The sequence below is a fragment of the Magnolia sinica genome, chromosome 8 (assembly GCF_029962835.1).
Source record: "Magnolia sinica isolate HGM2019 chromosome 8, MsV1, whole genome shotgun sequence".
NCBI lineage: Eukaryota > Viridiplantae > Streptophyta > Magnoliopsida > Magnoliales > Magnoliaceae > Magnolia > Magnolia sinica.
In genome coordinates this window covers 408,215-418,927 of record NC_080580.1, presented here as the reverse complement: position 1 = coordinate 418,927, position 10,713 = coordinate 408,215, and the positions used below count along the sequence as shown (strand labels likewise).

At 39.0% G+C, this 10,713-nt stretch overlaps 1 protein-coding gene and 1 long non-coding RNA gene across 3 annotated transcripts; one reads left to right on the top strand and one right to left on the bottom strand.

Annotated features, from left to right (window-relative positions):
• The first annotated feature begins 531 nt into the window (after positions 1-531).
• On the top strand, positions 532-3,579 carry LOC131253730 (putative receptor-like protein kinase At3g47110). The gene is made up of 2 exons (XM_058254866.1): positions 532-2,468; positions 2,562-3,579. The coding sequence occupies exons 1-2, from the start codon at positions 532-534 to the stop codon at positions 3,310-3,312; spliced, it is 2,688 nt and encodes an 895-aa protein (XP_058110849.1). The 3' UTR covers positions 3,313-3,579.
• A 1,968-nt stretch (positions 3,580-5,547) lies between these two features.
• On the bottom strand, positions 5,548-9,601 carry LOC131252525 (uncharacterized). 2 transcript variants are annotated; one of them, XR_009174512.1, is made up of 4 exons: positions 9,060-9,601; positions 8,735-8,817; positions 6,142-6,250; positions 5,548-5,887 (listed from the first exon to the last, which is right to left on the bottom strand). It is a non-coding gene; the product is annotated as an uncharacterized LOC131252525 (long non-coding RNA). The 2 variants fall into 2 exon arrangements; XR_009174511.1 differs by having other exon boundaries at positions 8,735-9,601.
• Between the last annotated feature and the right edge of the window lie 1,112 nt (positions 9,602-10,713).

Here is a 10,713-nt window from a genome sequence, read left to right as displayed (position 1 = left end):
TGGTGCATGTTGGTCCCACATAGTGCTCCAGTAGCACAAGTCCAGCCATCAAGAGAGTGTTAACTCTTGAAGGTAACATTGATGTTTTAGACTGATCATGACATCGATGACACAAACACATGGCATCATGTATTAATGCATATGGAAAGAACCACTACTTCCTGTGATATGGTCCACTTGAGCCTTCTATCTGCCTTATTTTTGGTCCCATAGCATAAAATGGTACGATAAAATGGATAGACAGTGTGGATTAAATTCATATATCACGTGACCCTTCAAGAGCCCCTACCCCGACGGAGTCCGTCTAGTCGCGGGGCAGTAACAGTATGCAATCTGCTTCTACTGTAGGACAGAGAGCTTTTGTTCGCACAGGGCCCACAGAAATCCACGCGTTTGGAGTCGCTTGGGACCTGTTTTTTCATTAATTAAATAAATAAATAAATAAAACAAAACTGAGACGATAAGGAGCTTTGGCTTTACGATCATATTTTGTATCCTCACTTTGGCTTTCCTGCATTCACATACTCGATAATGGATCTCCCGCCTATGAACTTATGGGCATTTTGGTCATTTCTCTTTCTCTCTTCCTGTTTGTTCGGATCTTCTGCTAACTTCTCCAACGAAACTGATCGGCTTTCTTTACTGAATTTCAAACATCTGATAACTGAAGATCCTCTCAATTCCTTGAGCTCATGGAATCATACTCTCCACTTCTGTCACTGGCAAGGAGTCACATGCGGTGGTCGCCTCCATCCTCAAAGGGTCACCGCCTTGAACCTCACAGGCCAGAAATTGGTGGGACCCATATCTCCCTTCATACGGAACCTTACCTTCCTCAGGAGAATCGAACTCGCGAATAACAGCTTCAACGGGCGGATTCCTGAAGAGATGGGCCGTTTGTTCCGCTTGCAGTATCTCATGCTGACTAATAACACATTCACCGGAGAAATTCCAGCAAATCTCTCCCACTGTTCGGAACTTAAATCCCTTTTTCTCTATGGAAACCATCTCACAGGGAGGATTCCAACTGAACTTGGCTCTCTATCGAAGCTCACCAAACTGGTCATTCATGTCAACAGTCTTACAGGAAGCATCCCACCTTCACTTGGGAACCTTTCGTCTCTCATTTGGCTTTATCTCTCATATAACAGTCTGGAGGGCAGCATTCCAGACGACCTTCGTCGGTTGGTGAGCTTAGAGGTGCTCGCTATAGCTGTAAATGAACTGTCGGGTACGATTCCGCCTCAGCTATACAATCTCTCCTCTATTAATGTTTTGGACGTGAGATGGAACAGATTGCATGGAAATCTTCCACCTAACATAGGCCTCACTCTTCCTAATCTCCAAGGCCTCTGTGCTGCAGGAAACCAATTCACTGGACCCATACCAGTTTCATTATCCAATGCTTCCGGACTTGCAGTTATTAACCTTGCTAAAAATAGTTTTAGCGGATCTGTGCCTCTGAATTTTGGAAGCCTCAAGGATCTCTCTAGGTTACGTTTGTGGGGCAATGAACTTGGAATTGGAAAAGCTCATGACTTGAGTTTTCTCAATTCTTTGATCAATTGCAGCAGCTTACAAGTACTGGACGTGGGCTTTAACCGGTTCAGCGGTGCATTGCCTGACTCAGTTGCTAATCTTTCGACCCAACTGAGAGTACTAATGTTAGACAATAACATGATATTCGGAAGCATACCATCTGGGATTCAGAATCTAATCGGCTTAACAGTACTGGATGTAGGGCATAACTTTCTGACAGGTACAATTCCCATCAGTGTTGGGATGCTTAACAAGGTGGAGAGACTCTACTTTAACAGAAACGAATTATCAGGGCAAATTCCTTCTTCCTTGAGTAACATCTCCCGATTGTACATACTCACCTTATCTGGAAACAACCTAATGGGGAGAATCCCTTCAAGCCTTGGAAATTGTGTATATATGCAGTTGATATACCTCTATAATAATAATCTTAGCGGTACCTTACCCAAACAACTTTTCAACCTTACCTCTTTGATCGAATTCCATGTTGAAAATAACTCTTTTACTGGTAGTCTGCCACTGGAAGCTGGTTCCTTGAATGCTCTTGGAAGATTCATTATTTCTAATAATAAGTTATCAGGCGAAATTCCAAGCTCACTAGGCAATTGTCTCAGCCTAGAGTATCTCCAGTTGGATGGGAACTTCTTTCTAGGATCAATTCCTCTATCATTTAGTAGTCTAAGAGGCCTTCGATCCCTGGATCTTTCACGCAATAACTTGTCTGGAGAGATTCCAAAATATCTAGAGAAGCTTATTTTTCTGCAGTATCTAAATCTGTCTTTCAATAATTTCGAGGGTGAATTACCAAAACAAGGGATCTTCGGAAATGCCAGTCAAGTTTCAGTACTCGGAAATAGTAAGCTCTGTGGGGGTATTCAAGAATTACAATTGCCTCCATGCTCTAGCCAAGCTTCCAAGAAACAAGGGATGTCTGTTGCTTCAAAAGTCAAATTCTCAATAATTGGTGCTGTCCTATTTCTTATTTCATTATCATGCTTCTTTGCCACTCTTTATTGAGTAAGAAAGTCGAGAAAGAAGCCTTCTCCTTTGCCTTCTGCAGAGGATCCTTTAGTGAAAGTGTCTTATGCAGAGCTCTTTAAAGCAACAGATGGGTTCTCTTCTGCCAATTTGATCGGGGCCGGCAGTTTTGCTACTGTATATAAAGGGATTCTACATCACTTTGGGACTATGGTTGCAATGAAAGTCTTCAACCTTCAACAGCAAGGAGCTCTAAGGAGCTTCATGGCTGAATGCGAAGCCTTGAGAAACATTAGGCATCGGAATCTTGTTAAGATTTTAACTTGTTGCTCAAGCATTGATTTTAAGGGCAATGATTTTAAAGCTCTAGTTTATGAGTACATGCCCAGTGGAAGTCTAGAGACGTGGTTGCACAAAGATAGTCATGATCAGCTGACAAGGAGCTTGAAGTTTACTCAAAGGCTAAACATTGCTATAGATGTGGCTTCTGCACTAGATTATCTGCATAATCATTGCGAAACGTCAATCATTCATCGCGATTTAAAACCGAGCAACATTCTTCTTGATGATGATATGATTGCTCATGTGAGTGATTTTGGGCTAGCCAGGTTCTTATCTGAAGTTGCTCAAACTAGTTCGCTTGGAATGAAGGGATCTATTGGGTACATTGCTCCAGGTAACAATTTTATCTATTTCCTTATATACACACACACCAGTACCCCGGACTCCCAGTCTATTTGCTTGTTGGAGACTGGACCTGTGACCAAACTAGGGGTCAGCGTGGTGTGTATGTAAAATCCACTAGTCAGGTTTAATTTTCTATTCTAATCTTCCAAAAATTTCCCATACTGTATAGGTCTGGTATAATGGAACTTCTTACTGTATAGGTATGGTATTTTTATAGTGGGTCCCAGCTGTTGATTGGTTTAGGTTTTTATATGCTCCACATATGACTGAGGCCTGTTCCTTACGTGGGCTCTAGCAAGTGTGTTGCCTTGGCCTAATCGTTATGCCCACCCTTGATTTTTATCGGGGCCCACTTGAGTTGCAAAACAGAGTCATTTTTTTTTTTCTCCCAATCCTTCATCTAATAAATGAAAGGTCTATATGGCCTGGGTTGCATAGTACATCATGGAGAATGGAGTTTGCTAAGCTACAAGCACATATGGGAGCCTATTACACACCATGAATTTGTAAAATTGGTACATGAGTGCGATCTAATCCATGGGGTGGACCCAGTCAAGTACTTGACCTAGACCAGATTCAGACCTGACTTGAGCCTAAATCAAAACTAAGGCTAAAGCCTTTAGCCTCAGTTTTGCCTCAGTTATCCAAACCGAGGTTGAAACCCCTGTGGCTAAAGGCTTTAGCCTCAATTTTAGCAACCGAGGCTAAAATGACTTTTATAGCCTCGGTTCTTCAAGTGAGGCTAAAAACCTTTTTAGCTTCAATTTTCTCGAAATGAGGCTAAATCAAAATTTTAGCCTCCATTGTTTTCAACTGAGACTAAATCCAAATTTTAGCCTCAATTGCCTCCAACCGAAGCTAAATCTATTTTTAACCTCGGTTCTCAACAACCGAGGCTAAAGCCTTTAGCCACGGGAATTTCAACCTGGGTTATCAATGACCGAGGCTAAATTCAAGCCTCAATTACAAATTGAGGCTAATTTTTTTTTTAAAATATTTATTTAAACTACTAATCCATTCATTCAATCCACTCATGAAACAATCAATCATGAAAGCCACAATACCAACAAAACAGTTAACAACAGTCTATTTAAAGTTTAACTCAATCAAACTGTTACACAACATTAGGTTCCACAAATAATACAAAGTCATGGTCGCGCCTGTCATCACCGGTGCCATCAGTGCTTAATGCGGCGGACCTCATCAGGTCTATGTTGCAGACTCTCAGCCTGTAGAAATTGATAAAAACCAAGATGAGGCAGGAGAAATAAACTTATGCATTGTAACATAAGACTTTTATCCTATGAAAGACAATGCATCATAAGATATTCATTCTTCAAAAGCAATTGATATGACCTTCTTTTTCTGATCCAAGCTATGCTTTTTCACCATCTACCTCGGGTAACAAGCCAATCCACATCTATAAAATCAAAGGGTAGAGAAGACGTTTAGCACAAGTAGGATGAAATGCAGTTTGACAGTCATCATGATTATTATTATTTTTTGTTAATAATGCAACAGAGAAACATACCAGCTCATTCGATCTGTGGCATTTAGATGCAAGTAAATGAAACCCAAGATCGCCACAACAAGGATAGGAAAGGAGTATACAGTGAAATTAAGGCCTTACAAATCAGAGAAATATTGATAATTAGGAGGATTAATAAAGGAGAATCTCAAAGTGCTGCTGCAATTCCATTCAAAGAAGGCATGTGAAAGAAGTAACTATAGTGAGAATTTAAGTACCGGAGTATCCGAAGAAGGTGGATTTGGCATCATCTTTAGCTACACGCCATGATTTTTTCCAGATTCCAGTGGGGGTGATGAACCACACACATACCCAACTGGTGAATATCAAGATCATCAGCATTTTCATTAGTAGGAATGACCTTGTCAGTTGTGCTGTACAGATACAGCTGAGGGCAGGGAGGCTGGTCGCTTGAGAGGATGGAGATGATCTACCTCAACCTCCTATTTACAGCAACATACTGTTAGAAAAACTATGCACAAAAACTTTATTTCGTGACTGAGTAAGCTGCATTAACTAAGATCATCAAAAGATACAATGGTCTGTAATCATTCAATGCTGATCGAAGGAGGAGGGCAAACAAGATTAGCTAAAACATTCAGTGCTGGATGAATCACCTGCCAAATATGAACACATGCTACAAATCCAGCTGCTCAAACCCACCTTGAAGCTCCTCCCACTGTGATGATTATAAACTCAATATATCAGTCGCAGTGGATTGATATTACAGAAGTGTACATCATTGACTCTAGAAATGAGAATAATCTATCATAAACATCTATTATAAATGTTTGTAATTTAAATTCAAAGAAAAAGTGCAGTGAGAAAATAAGTTTAACCATATGATTTTTTCTCTCTTCAAATATGAGCCACTCACTATTTTACTTTGAACCATCCATTTGATAGCAATTAATTGGATGGTTAGAATTGCTTTTGGTAAGTGGATTTTTAGTGATATGCTCCATCCACAGTGGGATTCGCAGTTCATGAGGTAAATTACCAAATTCAATCACTTGAATCAAATTGTTTCATAATCATACCTTGTTAACACTACAGAAGTTAGATCATGGTCATTTGAGAACACCCTTTTGAATCATATAGCCCCAGAAATCAGAATGTCTACTTTCTCAGGCAATTCAACATCCTCAACTTTACCTTTGATCACTCGTAATATAAAGAACAAAAACCCTCACAAAAATGAGAAGAATGTAGGAACAAGGTGAGTTCGGCAAAGAACTCAAAAAAGTCAGGTATTAAGTTTAAATTGCAAAATAAAATATTCTTATAAAAAAATAATAGATCTGAATGCAATGTAGTTTCCAAGAGTACAAATTAGCCATGCAACCCATATAAATATACAATTTTGTGTTGAGTGAAAGTAGAGAAAGAAGGGATTTTGTAGTTCTTACCATTTGGGTAATCCTCTTATAGCACTAGTGCCCATGGACGACAAGTAGTCGCTCCAGAAACCGGAACTGAGCAATAGAGAAGTCACTAGGTGGTTGTTCTTGGCATCGCCTATTTTTGAAACCATCATCAAGACAAGAACTTTAGTTGCAGTTTCGCAAAAAGCAGGAGCAGGGAATCACCTGTTTTTGAAAAATAAGAAGTCGAAAAGAATCAAGAATTGTGCTTTGTTTCCCATGTGTGTGGAATTGTACTGTGTGTGTGAGTATGCACACACTAGTAAATTGCATGTGCATCACACATGGGAATGCCTAAACATTTTTCCCACATAACTACAAAAGACAGAAAGGCAGTGATTTACTTACAAGAATCCAACAACAATTTGGTTCTCATAGTTCAAGCCATCAGACATTCCTAGATCTCCAAGGTGATCACCAAGAAGTAACACATTAGTTCTCTTCTTCACTGAGGCATTGCCATCGTTTGGCTCATCAGTATCTCCTAATTGGTGATGAAGTGCTGCAGCCATATCAAGAGCATTTTAAAAACTCAAAATATGAACAGAAGAAAGAAACTGCAATACTAATACAATATACCGACCAAGACTTGCACTGTTTCCTCCAATAGCAGACATAACACAACTAAAAAATGTTGCAATTGTCTGTTACAAAACCAAAAGAAAAAAATGAATAGTTAGAGCAACCATTTGTTTCATAATCTAACTAGTTTAATTTGAGTTAGCACAAGCTTATCTTTTCCAGGGCATTGAATTACTCAGCTCTACTTTAAGTATATTGTGGGAAGTTTCTCCTTTTTGGTATTCTGACTCACGTGTGACATTCGGGGACATAAAATTCTCTGTTTCTTGGTCCATTGTTGATGGACAAAAGAAAGTAAGATATGAGAAAGGTGCTTCAGCATTTGAGAGCCCAAAATAATCATAGAAACCTATGAGTCTCAATTTGCCCACAAGTTTAGGTTGAGTTTGGATATACAGAAAAGGTCAAGAGGAAAGAATGTATTTTGCAGGTCAGAACTGACATGTAGCAGAATTTACTTGTCACGGTATAGACAGAAATGTGGGCAATGTATAATGTGGTTCCTAAAATTCTGCCACCAGAATGTGCATTGGAATGGATAACCATCCATAACCCATCGAAATATGCATTTCTGTTGAATTTTGGCATCACCCAGATGCACTCTTAGTTCACAAATGAAGTCATCACCTTGCTTTGAAAATTAAATCACAACCATTTTAGAGTTATTAGAAGCCCTAATGAGTTTTCCTTTTTTAACTTGTCCACGAGTTCAGTTCTTTGTATTTTGTACATCTAGCCATTTTTAAGAAATAGAAATCCTAAAAACCAATGAGATTCCAGTACTCATGGTCTGTAATCAGGAAAGTGCAGCACTGACTATCAGAGGCATAGTTAGATCATCTACGATTTTGAAGATTGTTGCTAATATATTACAACAAGTACAGAATCAGATGACTAATACATAATATATTAGCCAGCACGTAAAATATATGGTACCACCGAACTGGGATACCAAGTATCCTTGTAGTTTATGTTGTTCTTCCACTTCTCCTTTCTTTGTGTTATTTTTATTATTATTCCTGTCGATAAAAATATAGGTGGTACCATCCACCTTCACCAGAAAAATAAATGTATCCTCCTAAAATGAGCCAAGAACCTGCCATCAGCCAGCAAATTGCATAATCCTCTAGAAAAGCTAAAGGGAAACAATGGAAAACAAAAGCGCTGTTTTCAGGATTTCTAACATGAAATCAATGGAAAGGGAAGACAAGCTTCAGATTTTTAGCAAAAGGAAAAAAAAAAAAAAACAAATGATGAAAAAAGTTAAAACAAGTATATTATTTTATTTTATATTATTTTATATTGCACCACATAGAAATGAGCATGCTTTGTCGAAGAACCATGATTCATTAGGATAATATAAATCTCGTGTCTCGATCTAAGTGGACCGTGGCCCATACGTGGATTATGGCAATCAAAAGATTCAAGACAACCCTTTAAAATACAAACAAGAGCTCATGTGTTCCAAGTTGTTGGTTTGGTATAAACGAGATGGTGTTGCACTGAAACAAGTTGTAGGACAAAGCGTAGGAAGAGAAAATTCAGCAAATGTCTTCCCACATGGATTAAGTTGTGAATTGGCAACATTTTTGATAGCAGGGAAGCATGAGCAGAGATAATTTCTAACAGGAGATCAGAGTCACATGTATTATTAGTAGATAAGAAGCAATTGAAGGTTCCTTAGAATCTGTGTTTTATTGCAGGTTCATATATTTCAAATCACCAAAAGAAACATAAATTCCAATGAAATCTCAAAATGTATTTGAAATACATGATATTACATAAATCAAAGATAAATCTCTAAAATCTAAATACAAAAACCTAAATTACAACTTAAATCAGCAAGAATCGAAACAAAATCCAATGAAATCTCTAAGAATAAAGAGACATAAGTTGGATCAAGATCAAAACAGATCAAGCACTAGAAATCAAGAAAAAATTACAAAAACCAAACCCTAAGTGGAAAATTTTGGAGAAATGAGAAGGGGAAGCTCACCTGATTGAAAGTTAAAACCCTTCCTCTGTCCTCAAATAATGCCAATTGTAAATTTGAGTAACTTCTTCAAATGAATAATCAAACTAAGAAAAAAAAATCGAAAAGGAAGGCAATATGCATCATCAGCTTAAAACAAAAATAAAAAAGCAAAGCTCCAAACAATGAGATTTGAAAGGAAAACAGATCTATCAGCAAGAATCAGATCAAAATCCAACGAAATCTCTCAGAATCGAGAAACATAAGCGAGATTCATATTAAAATAGATTAAGCACTAAAAGTTGAGAAAAAAAAACCATAAGTGGAAAAAAACTGGAAAAAAGCTCACTGTCTTTTGTGGATCTGATGATCGGAGAGAGAGAGAGAGAGAGAGAGAGAGAGAGAGAGAGAGAGAGAGAGAGAGAGAGAGAGAGAGAGAGAGAGAGAGACGGTAGATTTGACGAAGACGAGAGAAATATTGGAGAAGACGGAGAGAAGAGCTAGGGTTCGGTTCGGTGAGGAGCTGCAATTGGTGTATATGCCCCTTGTTTATCTAGCCTACATGGAAATCGGCAATGGAGGAGCAGATTTCGCAGCAGAGAACAAGGTTTTGCTCTCAGATCGAACACCAAACCCTAATCGCTGATATTGCAATGCAGAAACTGCTCAAATCCAGCAAATGAGCTAGAAACGACAGGATTTTCCACTTCCTGAGCAAGATTTCAGTGAAAATAGCAAAAAAAAAAAAAACTCCTCAGATCGAACCAAAAAACGTGGAAATTGGATTTTGAACGGCCAAATGGGAAAAACGCACGAAAATGAGAGATTTCTGCCCTGATTTCTGATTTTCGAGAGGATTTCAGTTGAGAAATCAGTAGATAAAAAGAGACAATGAGTACCTGAAATCCGCGAAAAGATCGCTGGTGTGAAGGACAGAATTTCCTTTCGGAGTTGAGGGATTTTGAGAAGAGAGCTCTGTTAAGAGAGAGGGATTTTGAGAATTTCCTTTTATAGCGCCACACACTAATTACTTATTAGGCTTCTGAAAACTGGATTAGGCCGGCTCTCTGGTTGAGCGAGGCCTGTTCGAGATCCAAGCTTTCCATCTGGATGGCCTGGAAGGACCGACCAACTTTATTTCTAGCCGTCCATTTCGATACTAAAATCTATCAACCATTCTAGAGAAATGCTACAGCTACTCGCCATATATCCGCATCTTATTCCTCCACTTCCTGCACGTGCCAACCTCACATCTGTGTGAAACATCAAGGCCGTATATCACGTGGACCCCTCCATGTATGTTCCTTAGCCCCAGAGTTAGGCAGGTCTAGTAATCGCGTATGAGATAAATGTATGCTAAATCTGGACCGTTGGTAGTATTTTCTATATAATCCATTTTAACTGCTGGTTGTGGCTCACCTGATGATTGAGCTGGTCCGATTCAACTGCAGATTTTTGGTCGATATATCTGAGCTGGTGCCTAATTTAATTGGAACCAAGAAAAGAGTTAGAATGGTCCAGAACATTGTGATTTTTGGAACATGGCCTATTCATTATTTGATCATGAAATGGGTGGTTTCAATTTGATCAGACGGAGCAATGTTCAGACGGAACATGGCCCATTCATAAAAAATTAGACCTTTCGCCTCGGTTCCTATGCAACTGAGGTTAAAATGTAAACTTTTGGCCTCGGTTCCTATGTAACTAAGACTAAAAATTATACCTTTCACCTCGGTTCGTATGGAATTGAGGTTAAAAAGTAGACCCTTTGCCTCGGTTCTTATGCAACTGAGGCTAAAAAGTAGACCTTTCGCCTCGGTTCCTATGCAATGGAGGCTAGAATCTAAACCTTTTGCCTCAGTTCCTATGCAATGGAGGCTAGAATGTAAACCTTTCGCCTCGGTTCCTATGCAACTGAGGCTAAAAAGTAGACCTTTCGCCTCGGTTCCTATGCAACTGGTTCCTATGCAACTGTAACTAAAAAGTAGACCTTTTGCCTCGGT

Coding starts and splice junctions, on each gene's coding strand:
- LOC131253730 (XM_058254866.1), top strand. CDS start 532: ATGGATCTCCCGCCTATGAACTTATGGGCATTTTGGTCATTTCTCTTT. Junction 2,469..2,561: donor GCTTCCAAGAAACAAGGGAT/GTCTGTTGCTTC, acceptor TTATTGAGTAAG/AAAGTCGAGAAAGAAGCCTT.